Source organism: Ahaetulla prasina, chromosome 4, assembly GCF_028640845.1.
Source record: "Ahaetulla prasina isolate Xishuangbanna chromosome 4, ASM2864084v1, whole genome shotgun sequence".
NCBI lineage: Eukaryota > Metazoa > Chordata > Lepidosauria > Squamata > Colubridae > Ahaetulla > Ahaetulla prasina.
This window is the reverse complement of record NC_080542.1, coordinates 54,626,971-54,646,838: the sequence shown is the minus strand read 5'-3', so window position 1 is coordinate 54,646,838 and position 19,868 is coordinate 54,626,971. Positions and strand designations below refer to the sequence as shown.

The following is a 19,868-nucleotide window of genomic DNA, read 5'->3' as shown; positions in this document are numbered from 1 at the left end:
AGAATTTAGCAATAACATGACAAACTCAAGAAATGTTCATCTCTTTTCATGGAGAGTCAGCAGGCTGATGTCTCTCTGTTTTCTAGGTAAAACTCACCCACAGAACAACTAGTGACAACTTGAGTGACACATTTCTATTAGCTTTCAGGACAGAGATGCCCTGTGCAAGACTGGCAATGAGGCATTTTGATCAAGTGGCAAGAACAGAGTCAGAAGGTTAACCTATCCCATCCCGTCAACCTTTATTCTGCAGAACCCCAGTTCTACCCCATGACTCATTTGTTTAATGTCACACAGAGACAGATATGATATCAGCAGGCCCTTTTAAAAAAAAATTGATGTGAATAAAGTAAGTGGTTGACCTGTACTGGCTATTTTGAGGGAAGAAAATAATGTTTTTTCATCCCCTTTGGGTGATGTCCTCATCCTCTCTTATTCCACCCTTAAGAATGGGGCACTTGTTTTAGCCCAATTATTTATATACAAAAAGGTCATAGTAATATACTCCAAATTCAAAACATGCATCTTATTGAGTGGATTTCTCCCTATGGTCTCTTTGTTTGGTGTAATCGATCTTTCTGTATTTCCCATAACTTTATAGTTATATGAACCTGTATGAAGAAAAAAGCAAAGAAGGTGACCTGTGCATTTAGACAGGTCACATTCTTGAGCTATTTATATTTTACTCACGCTAGGAAAAAAGCAAGGCATAAACATTTAGCTCCATCACACTCAGTTCCTCCATTTGTCTCATCTTGGTTACAGTAATGCCATCAGCTAGCTTGCAGTAATTCAGAATAATATTGTATGTCCCTGTGACTATCCTCTGGGCTTCTCTGCTTATCCAATCTCTTGTTGTTTAGCACAGCATCCTTGTTATATCCTCAAACATTATATAAACCTCCACAAAAGGAGAAAATGGAGGAATGCTATAAGGAATGGGATACAGAGAAAACTATAAGCAGATTTGGCAGTGATGAGAATGGGTAGCATGGCTCAACATTCAGATTATCTTTGCAACACCGATAGAGATTATTAAAAAGAGCAATACATGCGTGATGTTAAACCAAATATGAGAACCAGTTTGGTTGAACAGCTCAACCAGGCTCCAGCCTGCAAATAGGGAAAGTGTGAGTTTTAGTTCTACCTTAAGTATAAAGCCACCTGGGTGACCTGAGACCATTGATTTTCTTTCAGCCCTATGAAAGAGACAATGGTAAACCACTTCTGAAATCTTGTCAAGAAAACTGCAGGAATTTGTTCTGACAATTTCTGAGAATCAGATACAATTGAATGGAAGAAAAAAAAAAGCTATGGACAAAGTGTGGTTCTGAAGATCACTCTCTTTATGACTTTCAAAAGCTGTAAATGAATACTAATTTATTAATTCCTGAACTACCAACATATCTTGTATGATTCTGTCTACTGATGACTGGCTCTTGCTCTTCTGGAAGAAAATATTTATGTCACTAAAAATTGTTTACTCTTATGTGAAATATATTAGTGTGGAGCTAATATAGTTGTTGTTTTGTTGTTGTTTTCTCTCCATATCTAATTTTGAGCATGAGAAATAGTTTGGTATAATGGTTAAGACCAAGGGTGGAATTCAATTTTTTTTACTACTGGTTCTGTGGGCGTGGCTTGGTGGGCATGGCAGGGGAAGGATACTGCAAAATCCCCATTCCCTCCCTACTCCTGGGACCAGCCAGAGGTGGTATTTGCCAGTTCTCCAAACTATTCAAAATTTCTGCTACCATTTCTCTAGAACCTGTCAGAACCTGCTGGATAGCACCTCTCGTTAAGAAATAAGACTAGAAACTAGGAGAACCAGGAGTTCTAGATTTGCCTTAGGCACAAAGCCACATCATGACCTTGGACCCAATCATTCTTCTTAGCCCTAAGAAAAAGATAAAAGCAAACCACTTTAAAAAATCTTGCCACGAAAACTGGAAGATCAAAACTCAAATTTCTAATAATAATAATAATAATAATAATAATAATAACAACAACAACAACAACAACAACAACAACAACAGAGTTGGAAGGGACCTTGGAGGTCTTCTAGTCCAACCCCCCGCCCAGGCAGGAAACCCTACACCATTTCAGACAAATGGTTATCCAACATTTTCTTAAAAATTTTCAGTGGTGGAGCATTTACAACTTCTGCAGGCAAGTTGTTCCATTGATTAATTGTTCTAATTGTCAGGAAATTTCTCCTTAGTTCTAAGTTGCATCTCTCCTTGATTAGTTTCCACCCATTTCTTCTTATTCTACCCTCAGGTGCTTTGGAGAATAGTTTGATTCCCTTTTCTTTGTGACAACCCCTGAGATATTGGAACACTGCTATCATGTCTCCCCTAGTTCTTCTTTTCATTAAACTAGGCATACCAAGTTCTTGCAACCGTTCTTCATGTGTTTTAGCCTCCAGTCCCCTAATCATCTTTGTTGCTCTTCTCTGCACTCTTTCTAGAGTCTCAACATCTTTTTTACATCATGGCGATCAAAACTGAATGCAATATTCCAAGTGTGGCCCTACCAAGGCATTATAAAATTTAATGTATGTGTTTTAGGAAAAGAAGTTCCATAATAGCAGAGACCAAAGGTAATTGCTCCAGGGTAGTTAGGATTGGGGACAGGAAGATACTGGGAAAATGGGGCTAATGACCAATTAGTTATATTGTGTTTACATCCAACATATATTCAGCACCATAGAAGCCATTAGGATCAAAGAGGGAAAAGGAACTTGGAAAGTTAGGTGAGCAGGCTGGCTCACAGGGTATGTGGTAAAGAAGAGAATGGAATGGAAAGGCATAGTTGCCTTGTTCTAAGCACACCATAAGCCTCTTCTGGGTTTTGTGTCAGCTAATATACCTCGAACATCCAAAATGTTCCAGGTTTTGCTTAGGCTGGTTTATGACTCACCCAGAACAGCTTGGCCAAGATTCTAAACCACAATATATTTGTCTCATATTTGGAGCAAAAATGTGTTTTCCATTTCACACACCTTATTATATATATATTGAAAAGCTGACATGTTTTTTTGTGATGTAGTTGGCAATAATAAGAACCAGTTTGGTCTACTACAAATCTACTAGATTTCTATCAGGCTAGAAATCCAGAGACTGAGTTCTAGTCCCGCCTTATCCACTTTGGGCCAGTTCAACTAACCTCACAGTTGTTGTGGGGAAAATAGGAGGAGGAAGATGTGCTGAATATGTGTGCCCCCTTATTTGTAAAAATAATACAGGTCGGATACAAATAAATAAAATACAGTAGTTGATCCAGTTTTCAAGAAAACAAAATTTATTTGTCAACAAAAAGAAAGTATTGGAGGCCAAATTATATATTATATAAGAGAAAAATCAAATAAATACCACCCTGCAAAAGAGGTATCCAGCATGCAATAGTAAGAAAGTGTCAATTTTCAGTTGGTGGCTGGATGATTTCAGACTAATTTTCGGAGTTTTTCTAAATAGAAAAGCTGGGACATAGCAGAGCTGACCATATTTTTCCTTTGAGAGAGCAGAAGTACAAGATGATATGAAAGTTTTGCATGTATTCTGAACCACTATTCTCACTCATTCAGAAGTTGTCAACTCTTTTTTATGACTGCCATTTCCTATAATACAATAAGGACATAGGAATTTGGCTGAAAGTTAGTTCTAACAAAGATTTTGTCTAAAATAATGTGTGTGTGTGTGTGTGTGTGCGCGTGCGTGCATATGCATGGAAAGTTGATTTGAATTAAGGTCATGATAGCAAGTGATTAATAACTAATGAGGAAGAAGAATTTATGTAGAAGAATTCCAGTAACACATCCATTGTTTGGATTCCACTGACATTGGATATAACAGAAACATTTTCTTTTGGATTTCACCCTTGTATAATTTAAGTCTTAAGTTAACTTAATAACTTAAGTTATTTCTGAAGTACTCCAGACAATTTTCTGAGTTGTATTTACGTAATTTGCATCAAATTATATCATTTGCATAAATTGCTATAGATAACTTAAAATCATAGCTACCCAAATAACAAAAATGGCATCAACAATAATAAACACTCCAATTTATGGAACCCCTTTTAGCCAATTGAAATGAAGGCATTTTCACGGGTATAAAGCAGAATAAAGATATTTGAGTTGGATGGCTGCAGGAAGATGAAGGCTGTGTCAGTGAAATTGCCAAGCAGAGGATCAAGTCAAAGTGACCATGTTTGGACATCTGTATCTACAAAGACAGAAAGCTAATATTTATGCTGTTCCCAGAAATCATATGCAATAAAGCGAAATAAGCACAATCCTAGGTTAAAAAGTTCTTTTTTGTTGCCAGGAAAATTACATAAACATATCCATAAAATAAACAGAAACTTTATTTCATTGGGAGGAGACTTAACTCTCTTGCTATCTCTATTCCAATTGGCTCTGGGATTAGCTGGTTAAGGTACTCTGATACTGTACTGTACACATTCAGATAAGTCATATTGTTGACCAATATGAATCAGAACTGTACCCAGCACATAGGGCAGAGTTGAGGGTTAGGATTAGCTAGAAGAGTTCCTGAAGTCGAAGGCGATTGGTTTCTTCCTCCCTCTTCTTTCCACCCTTCATTCCATGTAATTGTTATATATTAACCCTGCTGTTTTTACTTGGCAATGTCTTTCCTTTGACCTCCCAGGGTATCACTGTGCCCTTGACATTTTCCATTCTCAATCGATTATTATTTCTGAAGATATATGTTGCATGCTACATGGGGATGCTGGCCAGATACCTTATTGACCTAACCTTCATGGCTCTGTCATCCTCATTTAGTCAGTCCAATGTTTGTCCTACAATTTTCCATATCATAGAAAAACAAAGTTTTAGAAGAGGAATATGTATTGCCATTAGCATTCCTCACTCTTTTATAGTAGATGTATTTCCCAAAGATTACTCAGCCATAAATCCTTGGATTTTGTTGCAACCAAATCTCACATGTTCTCTAACTTTTCTTTTTAATGACTGGCAGCATATTCTCTTTGCTGTGAGAATAGTCTGCTTGAAAGCATTCTGCTTCCCAATCTAAGTCTTCAGGCTCTTTTTTTTTTTTTTTTTAGCTTTGCTCAGTATATTTTGTATTTTTGGAAAAAATGACCCAATTTTCTATGTAATGTTTAATAAAATAATACATTTACTTATCTATCTATCTATCTATCTATCTATCTATCTATCTATCTATCTATCTATCTATCAATCATCTATCTATTTATATCTATCTTATTTAGAAAATATGTGCTAAAAAAATAAATCATCATATACACCTTGTCCATCAATCTAGAAATTCCCCAGTAAAGGAATTCATCTTCCTGCACTGTAAAATCAACCAATGTGAAGACAGCAGCTCTGGGATCGGAAGGTGTACTATAGCACTTGGAAGAACCACAGTGTCAACATGGATAACTACTGGAAGAATAAAAAATACCAGACTACCAACCAAATGCAGATTAGTCAATGGAATAATTTTTCCAATTGCTACTTATGGCTGCAAAACCTGGATTCTGAGAAAGGCCAATAAGATAAGGGCGGATGCATTTGAACTGTAGTGCTGGAGTGACTATTATGCATCCCATGGACTGCAAAAATCACAAACAAAGAAATCCTAGACTGGACCTCAACAAAAATATCACTTGAAGCAAAGATCGCCAAATAGGCTGTCATACGTTAGTCATGTTATGATAGCGGACTCATTCAAAAAGTCAGTTATGCTGGGAGTGAAAAGCAGAAAGGGGATGCCCTAGTACCCATTGGCTGGACACTATAATGGATGACACTATAATGGATGACATCAGAATGACCACGGCAGATCTGAAGCAGGTGGTGCAAGACAAAGAGGTATGGAGAGAGCTGATTCATAGAGTGGTCGAGGTTGGACACATCTGAATGGCTGACAACAATGACAAAACTCCAATGTGTTCAAGAGGAAAAGATGGAAGAGTTAAGAGATATTCTCCAGGAAGCAATCTTTGTATGTTTTCTCTTCCTGTAGCTACTTATGCTGAATAAGAAAAACAAAATTTATGAGGCACAACTGTTGGAGATACAAATTTAGCAAAAGCTCTTGTTAACAGATAGGTACTCCAATATTGGTAGGGTGCTGGAAAAAACTTTAATATTCAATATTAAAGCAGTATCTCCCTTTAAAAAAAAAGTTAAGGGGGTGAGGATAGAAGGATAGAAGCTGTGATGGGAAATCTGGAGGGGGAATGACAGTTGACAGGAATTACAGGTGATAAAGACCAGAGCAGCCTGGATCCAGTTTGTACCAATATTCCAAGGCCAGGTTCCCTGAGAAATATGTAGACTATCCCCAAACATCTCAGTATTCTCAAAACATTTTTGCAAGTTCCGGTTGGCTGGAAATGGACTGGTCACCGGGGGGGGGGGGCAGGAGGGATGGGCTGTGGAGAAACCTTTTAATATCTTTTGAGTGCGGGAATATTCAGAGTTGGCTTGACTTTACTGCAACCAACACCTTTAGTAAAATAACTCTTTGCTTTAACCAAATGGAGTCAAGGATCTTTCTATACTAAGGAATAGATTGGGGCAGGTCTGACAATATGAGATTAATCATTAATTCTTTTGTGAAAAAAGGCATTGTGCAAAAAACTGTGAACAGTTAAAAGAACAAATGGATCATCAAAGACATCAATTCAGAGTTCTCACTGAAATTATCCTACTTCAGACACATTATGCCAATACCTAGGTGGATGGAAAGAAGAAAGGATGATAGGTAGTCTAGAAATTGCTGGTGAATGCAATTGTGCTTTTTATTTTTTTGAAGGGAATGGTGTACTTGGATAAAATTTGTCAATTCATTGCTGGTACTGATATCATCTGGCCTCCAGGTTTGTCTACCAAAATTTAGGTTGGGAGGGGATAGGGCAAGTGGTATCATGCAATATACTGAAGTTTCATTTGTATTGACTACCTGGATGATATATTACTAGTGTACTAGCCCTTTTGTGTTAACCTAGGACATACTACACGCCCTGTCGGGTTAAGTAGAAGTAACTGGGAAAAGGGGGCCCTTCAAATAACCAAGCCATGTAATGATAATAAATGGCACCTTGAATTGCACTTGGAAGCAGACTGGTAAACAATGCAATTCTTGCAAAAGAATTGACATATATGCAAGTCTGGGTTTGTGAAAAATTCTGAGATTCATTGCATTTTCACCAACTGAAGCTTTTGAATACTTTATATATATAGAAGCACGAAGCTGAAGCCTGAAGATGACGAATGAGACTTCGTCGAAACGTCGCCAAGACACTTCCAATTTTACGCGGGAGAAAACCCGAATAACCAAAGACCTACATACAAACACCCGCGAAAACCTCAGAAAATATATATATATATATATATATATATATATATATATATATATATATATATATATATATATATATATATATATATATATATTTGAATAATCTTGAATATGCAAATATGCAATCACTACCATTTACAGATATATTTTCCCCATACATCACAAATATACAGCCTATTTAGATATTCCCATTGTGTTAATACACACAAACCTATATATTTCAATTTATAATGCTTAAATCATGTGCAAGCATCAGAGACATTCTCAAATATATATGAGGACAGCATAGGTCTGGCAGGGAATCGTAGCAAGACATTGTGCGATTGTGATAGATGATCCACTAATGTCATCTCCAGTGTATATTTTTGAAGAATAAACAAGAAGCACAATTCTCTCCATAGATGTAAATTAACATCAGTCTTTTTATTCATTATACGCACCACCAAAAATAGGTGGTGACGATCATTCCTAGTAAAGATCTGATTCAAAGAAAATTCTTTCTTTTTTTCTCCTTCTTTCCTTCCCAAAAATGTCTAGTGTAAAATAAGATTGTTGCTCTTATGATCTCTTTCAATTCAACAATATTCTAATTGGGAGTTTTCCCTAGATGGGTTAAAAAAATATCCTTCCCTTCCTATCCTCCCTCCCTTTTTACATTCACATCTCACAAAATTTCATTTATTGCTTGTTATCCAAAAGTTTCCATCACATGTGAAGATAGTTGATGTAGTTCTTCTAATACAAATAAACATAAATTAAAGCAGGTTTTTTTCAATTGTTGTTTAATTAGGGTAGAAACCAGTGCTGGTGAATTTAATCTGATGCTAAAATGGCATGAAGTTCAACAAGGATGAAATATCCAAGTTAGCTCCCAGGGGATTATTTTGATGAAATTCTTGTATGTTCGTAATGCAAACAAAAACACTGATATATCTTTTTGTACTGGAAGATCAGAATTGTATTATCATAATTAGCAAAGGCCCAATTACTCAACATTTTTTTTATAGAAAGTAAAATGCAGCATTCTTCCCAATGCATATGAATACAACTATTTCAGCTATTTTTAAAATAATAATAATAAAAATATTTCAAATACAAAACAAATATTAAATGATGGAGCATAAATGAACCTTTTAATGCCAATCACTACATTTATCTGACTGCATCATTTAAGAAAATGATCTTAAATTTGGAATGGCTTTCTCCCCTCTCCAAAAAAGGGAAAAGGAGTTAAAAAAAAACACAGAATAATCAAAAATCTTGAGTAGTACCCACCCAGCATCCCTACCTTGGCAAACTGACAATATTTTGGAAATTCCCCCCAACGGTTTTTTATGCAAGAATGAATGCCTACAAATTAAAAACAATTGCCTAAAATAAGGCACCTTGTTGACAAAATTAATTGAACCACTATCTGCACATACACACAACTTTTTCCTCCTCTCCTACTCTCTCATTTACAGATGGCTTATGCATATTTTCCTTCTTTATTCCAGGGAAACAGCAAAAAGGAAGATAAGAAAGGGGAAACAAATATGGCCTGGGATGGAAAATGGAATTTTTATTGAATAGAATTTTTATTGGCCAAGTGTGATTGGACACACAAGGAATTTATCTTGGTGCATATGCTCTCAGTGTACATAAAAGAAAAGATACGTTCATCAAGGTACAACATTTACAATACAATTGATGGTCAATATATCAATATAAATCATAAGGACTGCCAGCAACAAAGGGAAAAAAGTGTACTTATACTTTATATAAAAGGTTAAATTCACCAGAAGTGTATCAAACAGCTAGTTCTCATTTCAACAGCTTTTCTATCATTATCAGTAATACAAAAAAGTGAGCTGATGTTGTGATCAATGTTGTGTCTGTGGAGGGGAGGGAGATACATACTAATTTTCCTATTTAAATTTTTATTAAATAATTTTTTTAAATTATTGGATTTTTTCCCTCTCCTAATTACTTCCTTTCATTTAATTTCCTTTCATTGTACTGAACAGAACAGGAAACCTAGGAAAAATGCAATGTCTCCAATAGCATGGGAAGCCAATTACAATTCCACTGCGGAAGAGCAATCTTCAGTAGTGATAAGTTTCTTGGGCCCATCTGAAAGCAACTGTAGTCAACTGATTCTGCAGCTGGTGTCCTGGCCACTATCATATGATTTGTCAGGAATTCCTGTGCGAAACCAGAGGGCTTTTGAATGTGCAGTGCATTCCTACTTGAGAATGGTCCCTCCAATCCGTTCATTTATTTCAGCATTTCAGTGTTGATAAGAACACAAATCATGATTGGGATTCTCACAGGGATTAACATTATCATATGAAGCAAACAGTGGAATTTACATTTCGTGTTATATTGAAAAAGATTGCTGGGGTTAGAGCTGGAAGGAGAATGAGCTATCTTTTGGTATAGTAAGCCCTTGCCCAATTTAAAGAATTTCTTCTCCAAGTGGATGAAAATAGTTACCACATGCATCACAGGGATAAAGGCTTTGGCCTGGAATTACAGTATAATAAATGAATCATCTTTCTGTATTTGGAGATTTTAAAAATCAGTATATTGCTATGACCATTTGAAAGCATTTAGCGCATTCTAATTATCATTTAACTGAGCAAGTCCTTGCTGGATTCTTTCTCTAATATGCAAGACAAATGATATCCTGCCTCAATTTAGATCCCCACCAGGGGTGAGTTCCACTTATCTTCGCTACCAGTTCGCTTGCTTGCATGCAGTGCTTCCGCACATGTGCAGAGCGTGCGTATGACATCCGGATGGGTGGGCGGAGCCTCCTGCTACCATTACTATTGGTTCGCAGGATCTGGACCGAACTGGTAGCAACTCACCTCTGATCCCCACTAATTTCCATAAAGTGAAAACCTATACATGCTAGAACATTTAGAATATCAGGTAATGACATTCAAACCACAATGTATAAAAAAGCCTAGGTGAAACATCTGATTGTCAGCTAAAAGCAGAAATTTTCCATTGAGTTAGTCTAAAAAAAATCCCAGCCTACAATCGAAAACAGTGAAAGGTGACCAAAAGTAAGGAATAGAATAGACAGAATAGAAATGTGGAAATAGGCATGCTCAAGCCACTCATTCTTTAGCCTTCACATTTTTAAAAAAAGTTAAGCCAGAGTATAAATGTGGATTCTTCTTCTTATAGGTTTGTTAAGTTCTCAAAGCCATTGTAAGTGAAAGGAGGTAGGCTGGGAAAACATGTGACTGTTTGTTGCAAGCAAGCAATTTGGTTGATATCACATTTGCCTGCATCTTCATCATCTCTGAAGTAGACGCTGTCAGGGGAGCTGCTAGAAGGATCAACATCAAAATAATTATAAGGCCGAAGTAAAAAACCTACTCCATTGCCAACTGTTACAGTAGTGGGGATGTCCTCAGCGTGTGGCACATGTAAAAATCCAACTGAGATCCAGGCCACAAGATCCTGGGAAGTGGAAAGGAAAAAGAAAAATTAGCAAGAATTAGCAAAATTAACAATTAGCAAAACACCTATTTAGCCATGATACTTTTCTGATAATATAGAACACAAATGCATTTCATGAAATTACTTCCCTTGTAAATGATGGTCTTCTTGAAAAATGGCTGAATGTAAATGAAACTCAGGTCATATTGTTTGTTCAGATGATCTGTAACTAGATTGTAACTCATTCATGCTGTTGTGGTCCGTCAGCAGCCTACGGAGCTGGCAACAGAATCGGACAGCGATGAGGCTGAAGTGAGGCCAGGGCCATCGGGAAGTGAGGTGCGGACTCCAGAGCTTCCAGAGACTGATTGTAGTGAGGAAGAGCAACTGGAGGAGCCTGTTCCTAATGCACGCATGAGAAGAGCTACCAGAAGACAAGAGCAGCTCAAGCAGACAGGAAAATTTGGGAGTAGGGCCAAGAGATGATTGTCCCCTCCCATAAGGCTTAAAACAGACCAGCAACAGCATTTGGGCTTTGCCGGAAAACAACATTGTAGCTGTGTCCTCTGCTTCGTCTTCTGCTTCGTATACGTCTTTGTTCTTGTGGCTTCCTGATGTTTGCCAGGAAAGGCCTTTGGCAGTTTGCCTAATTGGACTAAGGTTTGTGAGATAACTGAGGAATTTGTGTTGGGAGGCATTTGTTTTACTTTGCCTTGAATGACGCTAGAAATGAAGTAATTCCCAGCTGTTCAAATAAAGTTTGTTTTTCCACGGAGTTTATTTAAATCAGCTTTTGATTCTCATTTGCAAATTATGCAAATTTCCATTTTTAAAAAAAGTCTTTTTGCTTTGAACAGCTTTTCTGATCACATAGGTGTGTGTGTGTGTGTGTGTGTGTGTGTGTGTGTGTGTGTGTGTGAAAAACTGCAAGATGGTTAGTGTAGCACCACCCCTTTGCCTACAGAGGGACAAGCTTAGATTGTGACCCTGTGCCTACCACCTTCCAAACTAAGCTGAGCTTTGAAGATGTTCCTAAATCACGCATTAAACAAATTCTTTGATGGAGTATTATAATGCTAATGTCATATACCCTAGTCTGAATAACTTTTAGATGGCAGCTTTAAGATAACTCTCGCTTCTCCAGTGCTAAGATAGGGTCTGTTTCTTACCATTCTGTCAGTGATGAAGCCAGATGATTCCTAAATGGCTGGATTGATCCCACTTCTATTGGCCTCTTGAGCTCATGCAGCCTTGTTATCGCTCAAGTTGTTAGACATTATCCTTGGGAGCCTTTATAATTTGGCCTCAGGGAAGTCCAGGTTTTAACTGGCTGCACCTCCCAAAGTTCCAAGCCTGGCTTTGAAAGACAAATCAGTTCAACTAAGAGATAAATGGTGTAGGATCAGCTGGTGCTGATGCAACAGATCTTCCTCCTGGTTTGCTATGTAACTCCTTCCCACCAGACTCCTCATTTTTTAATTTTAAACATGGATGTACTGTTCTGTTCATCTCAACAGACTAGCTGGCAGGTGTAGGGAGAGTCGTCTCTAATCCCATACACTCTTGGAGTCCTGAAGAACTGGCTATTCACCTTAAGTTGCCTGGCGATATTATTTATTTATTTTAACTATTTATATGGCTACCCAAATTGCAAACAACAACTTTGAATCACTGAGGATTAAAAACACAAAATGAAAAAAGCTAATAAATAGGAAAGCCACAAAATCACAACAAAACACAATACAACCAAGACCAAACCCCAATTATATAACCTTCCCAAACTATTTCACAAGTTCATTCAATTCCCTTGCCCAAATGGGTATTGAAGGCCTTACAGCAGGCCAACAGGGTTGGGCCATCAAAATCTGGTTCAGAGGGTAGAGCTGGGAGAGGGGACAAATGAAGGGGGCGGAGTAGAATATTTCTTCATGACTTTGACTGGCTGATCTGTGAGACTGGAGACCCGGTAAGTAAAAAGACAGCTCTTCTAACAATTGAACGTAATAGGTTCATGGACACTGTTTTTTATTGCTTACGATAATTTTTTGAACTACAGGCCACATCTCAAGACTCTCTTCTCTTGCAAATTTGGTAGTGCTGATGCCATAGCATATTTCTTCTTTTTCATGTTTCAACTCCTCCTTGTAAAGCATAGTTGGGTCATCTTGCCACTTACCTCATTGACTATGGTCTCATTGTCTATGAAGTTTGCAAAGGTCACCAGGGGATCCCATGGATCATTCTGGTTATAGATGCAGGTGCTTGTCAATTCTTCCTCTTTCTGCTTAGTGACAGACAGCTTGTACCTAAAGTAGACACAAAATAGGAAAAATGAGAGGAAGGGAGGGAAAAAAACCCACCAGGTTTTATTGTGTTCCTCAGAAGTGCAAACTAATTCTCTAATTTTCTTAATTCTTTAAAAAATATAATACAATGATGAGTCTATAACAAGGTAATCATGGTGATCATTTGACTCTGGTTATGAACTTTATTAATTCAATTCTATTGCTTTTTTAAGTTTTTAAAAATATATTTTGATGGTTTTGTTTAGTTTTTAAATTGTTGTAAGCCATCCAAATCATGCAGCTGATCAGTGATGAAATCCATTTTTTTTTACTATTGGTTCTGCCAGTGTGGCTTGGTGGACATGGCTTGATGGGCATGGCAGGGGAAAGATACTGCAAAATCTCCATTCTCACCCACTCTGGGGCCAGCCAGAGCTGCTATTTGCTGGTTCTCCAAACTACTCAAAATTTCTGCTACTGGTTCTCTGAACTGCTCAAAATTTCCGCTACTGGTTCTCCAGAACCTGCTGGATTTCACCCCTGAGCTGTTCAATGTACATCAGACAAATGAATAAACTGCAGCACCTTTTCCCTTGACATCATTCTTTAACTTAAACAAGATGCTATTTATCTAAAAGGCAAACATAAGACTATGATAGTGACCTACCTGCCCCAGCTGATGGCCTTCTCCATCGGGCTACTTTGTGGTAAATGCTTGCCTGCAAAGCTGATGATCTGGATGCGATAGCTCTGTTTGTGGCCCCACTGGTTTTCATTGTTAGAACTGAAAAGTAGGTACCGTGGGATTTTGCCATCAAGTGGGAAAGCAGCTTTTTCTTCTGTGTCCAGGACTTGCTGGGTGAGGATTGGTCGCTGGATTGTATGCTCTGTGTGCCAAGGGGCCTGCACAGATTCATATGCCATGTCAAGATCCACCAAAGAGTTCTTGACTCCTAACAAATAATTAAAAAGAATGAGACAAACACCTCCTGTTTTGGATTGCTGTCTAAGGATATACTTACTTAGGAACAATGGATCAAACACCAAAGTCTGTTTGAGACTGTGGGCAGAATGGCTTATCTTATGTTTGGGAGAGTTTCTTACAAATTCACCATACAGCCTTGTTCAATTATTATTTCTCCAGCATCTGTAGCTCAACTGTACACTGGGAACAATGGAAGCCTACTTAGACATTTGTTATATCTTACACTACATTATAGATCTCCTTCTTCCTTGCAAACAAATGTCAGCCAATAAAATTTTTGTCATAGGCACCTGCTCTGTTTGAAAGTTAACTTGAGAGATCTTTTCAGAGGCCGCTTTGAAATTCCCTTCCCCCAATGTTGATAAAACTGAGATCTATTTGTTTTTGTGGTCTAACATAATAAAATATTATATGTGAAATGATTATTTGTATTGTACAATCTTTTGTTCTTCTTTTTATAATAACTCCTAAACTTATTATGATATGGCTAAACCCAGATGAGGGAAATAAATTCCATCAGTGGTACAAAATGCTTCTTGGATAACATGGCAAGGTGTATTACTATATTTATTATTCCATGGGATGGTTACATATGTACAAATATGTTTAAATTGCCATAAGTTCTGATGTTGAAGTATAATAATAAACAGGAGATAAACCAATTTGGTTCATATTTTAAGGAAATATATACTTTGGCCATACACAGTAATAATAAAAAAAATCATACAAAAAGGGTGTTACCAGGAAAAGTGCATATAGTGTAAGTAAGGTATAGTGAGATATAAAAGTGCACTCATCTGGAGAAAATGGCTTGCAAAAATCTGCATGGTAAAACTCTGTATTCACATAGGAGGAGTGGTTACAATTTTGATGATTTTGTTTTGAAAATTACAAACTTACATAAATGGATTGTAATGAGTTCCAGGATGGAAAAATACAAAATTGAGCAAATGAAATTGACCAATTTATGTGGTTTAAAAGAGGACACTAGTTGGGCTTTGCCCAGAAACTCTTGCCAATCTACAGTTAATCACACATAGATATCTATATTTAGAAAGTCCTGGAATTGGTCAGTGTAATTTTCTGCACACAGAATGAGAACAGTAGAGATGAAATGTACTTTCTCAGGATTCTACTCGTTCCAAGTCAAAGGCAAAGGTAAAACTTTCTCAGATTTAAGGAATAGCCTCCTGGGATTGTCACACTAACTCTTCTGTGAAATGCAGCTTTTGGAGACAAAAGACTTTCCCATTTACAGGATGAAACTAATCGAAAATTATGCCATCTGCGTATAAACATATATCATAATGACACTTCTGTATTGTCTCCTCCTCATGGTATCCAGTTGTTAAGATTAGTTGCTTATCTAAATTTCATATATTTTGCTGGCTCAGAGCAACTCCTTAGTACTGAATGATATAAGCCATTGAATATCAAATCCACTGCAGCTTCTTGCCACATGCATGCAGAAGGGTATCCAAGCATAGAATGTACAGGGGTACACAATTATTTTCATGGGAATCATGCTGGGCTTTATCTTCTGGAGCCTTCATTCCAGAGAAATATGCAGAACCAAGGCAAAATAAGCTTGACACAAATTAAATTTAACTTCATTTCATTTCTATTTAAATATAATTATGATTTACACAAGATTAATGTTAATACATCCCAAACACTGAATAATGCATTATTTATTCACAATAGGCATTTACAGTGCTGTGATAACTTCTGAGGCCACAGCTAAGTCTTTCAGAGAACGGCATTTGGCCCTGCAGCTGAGGCATAAAAGCAGGTGCTGTAGAAAGGAATCCATCTATCTGATAATCTTCTGGATTCTTATCTGCTTTTATGATAAAGGCATGCCCACAGGGCCCAGAAGTTTACTCTTTCTTGCTTAATTCGTAGCAGACCACCATTCCAAGTGTCAATTTTCAAAGTAAAGGAGAAATCACTTTTTTACAGATAGTCCAATCCAACGGAGCCTAAAATATCTGTTGCTAAGCAAGACAGTTGTTAAGTGAGTTTTGCCCCATTTTAAAACCTTTCTTGCCACAGTTGTTAATCACTGTAATTGTTAAGTTAGCAATATGGTTGTTAAGTGAATTTGACTTCCCCATTGACTTTGCTTGAAAGAAAGTTGCAAAAGATGATCGTGTGATCCTGGGACACTGCAATGTCATAAATATGAATCTGTTGCCAAGCGTCTGAACTTTGATCATGTGGTCATGGGGATGCTGCAACAGTCATATGTGTGAAAAATGGTCATAAATCATATGTTTCAGTGCCATTGTAATTTCAAATGGTCCCTAAACAAGTAATGGGATATACAGATAGTCTGTTGTAAATCGAGGACTACCTGTATTTCGCTCTTTCAGATTCAATCTCTCATAACTCTCATTGTTTGTTTAAGAGCTAAAGACTGTATGCATAGAGCCTCTTCCTCCATTTCCCTCTGCTTCCGCCCCCCCCCCAAAAAAAACAGCCCTGTGAGCTAGGCTTTCATAGTTTAAGGTGAACTTAGCTTAAGCTTATCTACTGTACTTCCAGTTCAACTTTTTAATCACTAAACCATACTAGTTGCATCAATGATACCAAAATAAATCAAACAATGATTTAGGCTGAATGAAAATAAATTGAATTTCTAAATCTCCCCACCTCTATCTTCTGCATGCAAAATCACAGAAAGCTCAGGGTTTATTTGGAGTTTCAAACAAGACAACTAGACTTGTAGCTGGTGAAGGCTGACTAAACCACCAGCTCTTATATAACTCTGTTAGGTTTTAATAGAATGGCATAAGAACCTACCTTCTACATCCAAGTCAACTTTGTAGTTTATCAGATGGTTGTGCATGGTTCCAAGTGTGTACTCCCCAACCTTGTTTCCATACTTAGTACCACCTTTCATAAAAAATGAAGAGCTGATGTATCCTGTAGCATGGACCTTAACTTCTATGGCACCATTTTGAAAGAATACAAAATCCCAGACATAGTCATAGTTAATGAGGGTAGAAACAGTCCTTAAGACCAAAGCATATTTGGGTAAACCCTCATAGTAAAAAGAGCCAAAATTAGAAAAATGGCGGCGCAGAGGGACACCCATGTCATGTTCAAAGATGCAGAAGGAGTTCTTGTTTAGTTTGGGAGTGTCAGAGTCTATTAGGTAATGCCGATTCACGTAGGTGGCCATGTACGGGCAGTCCACACCCCGGACTAGTTCATAAGAAAACTTTCCAATGCCAAGGCTACCATCCATATATCTAGTCACCATTCCTCCAGGACAATTGGAACCATAAGTGGCAAGAGCTTCTTGCAGACTCAACTCATAGACAATCCTCTTATCATTAAATCTGATATTGAAAAGACGTGGCCCTGTGTTCACATTCATCCCAAAGGTGAATTTCCACTGCTGATAGGTAACATGGCTGCCAGTTACAGTGTAGCGCTTTCCTTGGCTCTCAAATTGAAATGGACCTGGAGAAGCTACTGGTTCAGATCGCTTCCTGGAAGCAAATTCCATCTGCAGCTGACTACTCTTTATTCTTGCCTCCTTCACGTGTCCATTCTTGAACTCTTTTTCTAGATGGGCCATATCCTGGTAATACTGTCCATTATAGAATACTTTCCTCAGCTTCCATTCAGAGATGTTCAGACTGCTGTGATCCACCAGCATCTCCAAGCCAATAGGATGTATGTAATATCCACTGCCAATCACATTCTGGAAAAGGACAAACCAGGTGGCTCTTTCTCCAGACTCGAATCCTCTTGGAGCTGTGGTTAGAGTAGCTAAATCAGACCTCTCATAATTGCAGCATATTTTGAGGAAGTTGGAGGTGTTGAAGAGTTTATGGAAAATGAACAAGTCAATATCTTTATATTCCCTCTCAGTCACAGGTCTGCTGTAATATGGAACCTTCTTGCCAAATTTCCGCATTGTAATGTCTCGGTGGTACATTGGATTTGGAAGTGGACCTACTACAAATTCTGTAATGTTTGGATCTGACTGCCTTCCAAAGTATACTACAGCCAATGCCTGCCGGGGTAGCTCTTCCCTTCCACGATCAAGGAAGCCCAGAACTTTTGCTTTAGATGGGAAGTACACATCCATATAGTAAATGCAATTATCTGATGGTTTTGCATGAAATGCATCTTCCAGGTACATCCCGAGACTCTTCTTGAGATACTTCACCACCTGAGTCATTTCATCAGCTGTCAGATCAGCAAAGACCTCATTTTGTTCTCTGTTGGGCCTCTCAGATGAAATTGGTAGTTCAGAGTAGACACAACCGGTGACTTTTTTTCCCTTCTTTGTCAGCAAAACACAGACTAGAGCAAAAACTGTAGCCAGAGCTAGCACCAAAACGACAACTAGCACTTTCATGTTCATGTCAGCACAGTAAAGGCAGCAGCAATAGCACACAGCCTGTCTCCTCTCCTTACAGGAAAGTGTCTGGTGGGTGGGTGGGTGGGTGGGTGGGAGGAAGAAAAATTATTGCTCCATTCAGAGTAAGAGGAGGGACCTGAGCTAAGAATGCCTGTGGGCTTCACAAGAGACCATAAAAAGGCGGATTTTCATTCGGTTACTTTTTCTCCTCCACTCCTTCCCTTCCTCCCACCATTTCTTCTGTATCTGCTTTGATACTAGCCTTATAAGCTGCTCTGGACCAAGGGTGCTTTGGGAACGCACTGGGCTTGGGTCCAGAAAGGTCAAAGCAAAGATCAGTTAGTGCACAGAAGCTTCCCAAGAACACTGGGAACATCCCACTAACTGGGAAGAAGCTTGGCAGAGCCAACTCACACATAAATATCCAGTCAGGCTATTTTAAGGATATTGTGTTCCCATTATTTCCTTGCTTATTCCCAGGAATATAGATCTAATTCTTCCACTGGTGATTCAGTTGCCCTCTAGCTGTGCTAGTGTCTTAGACTTAAACTTAGACTTTGATTGTGAGAATTAAAAAGATTGATTGAATACTGTGAATTTGAATATAAAATAAGGTATTTTAGGCTGGGGGAGCTGACATCTAGCCTAGGAATGCTTTGATTTGTTATCTAAAATTTACTATAAGAAAGCATATTATTACTACCACTACTACTACTACTACTACTACTACTACTACTATTATTATTATTATTATTATTATTATTATTATTATTATTATTATTATTATTATTATTATTATTATATTAATTAAACATGAAACTCAGTCACCTGAACATTCAAAAAGGCATCACAAATACCATTGACTTGTGCTAATGGTTGATATGGGTTGCTGCCAGCGTCCTAGGTATCAACTAAGTGTCTTCTTAAGATGTACAATGTTCCAAATAGTTTTTTGCAGTTCTGCTGGTGTTATTTCAGGAAGCTGCAATTTGTTGATGTATCTTATAAAATTCTTGGACATGGTACCAAGTGCCCTGATGACAATGGGTATCACTGTTCCATGTTTCATCCATAGCCGTGTGGTTTCGATGGCCAGGTCATGATATTTCATGACTTTTTCCAGTTCTTTTTCTTCGACTGTGGCATCTCCTGGTACCGCGATGTCAATAAGTTGTACGTTTCGGTTTTCAACAACTGTGATATCTGGCATGTTGTGTTCCAAGTGACGATCTGTCTGTATTCGAAAGTCCCACAAGATCTTCACCTTCTCATTTTCTATAACTTTTTCCACTTTATGTTCCCATGACTTTTTGGATAGAGGTAAGTTGTATTTTTTACATAATGACCAGTGGATTAATTTAGCAACTCGGTCGTGTCTATTATTATTATTATTTTATTTACACAAAATGACAGTATATACA

General features: G+C 37.7%; 1 protein-coding gene across 1 annotated transcript; it reads right to left on the bottom strand.

Annotated features, from left to right (window-relative positions):
• Window positions 1–8,899: 8,899 nt before the first annotated feature.
• LOC131198547 (membrane primary amine oxidase-like) lies at window positions 8,900–18,592 on the bottom strand. Its single transcript, XM_058183310.1, has 4 exons — window positions 16,872–18,592; window positions 13,749–14,034; window positions 12,973–13,102; window positions 8,900–10,817 (listed from the first exon to the last, which is right to left on the bottom strand). Exons 1-4 carry the CDS (start codon window positions 18,448–18,450, stop codon window positions 10,533–10,535), a joined length of 2,280 nt encoding a protein of 759 aa, XP_058039293.1. The 5' UTR covers window positions 18,451–18,592; the 3' UTR covers window positions 8,900–10,532.
• Between the last annotated feature and the right edge of the window lie 1,276 nt (window positions 18,593–19,868).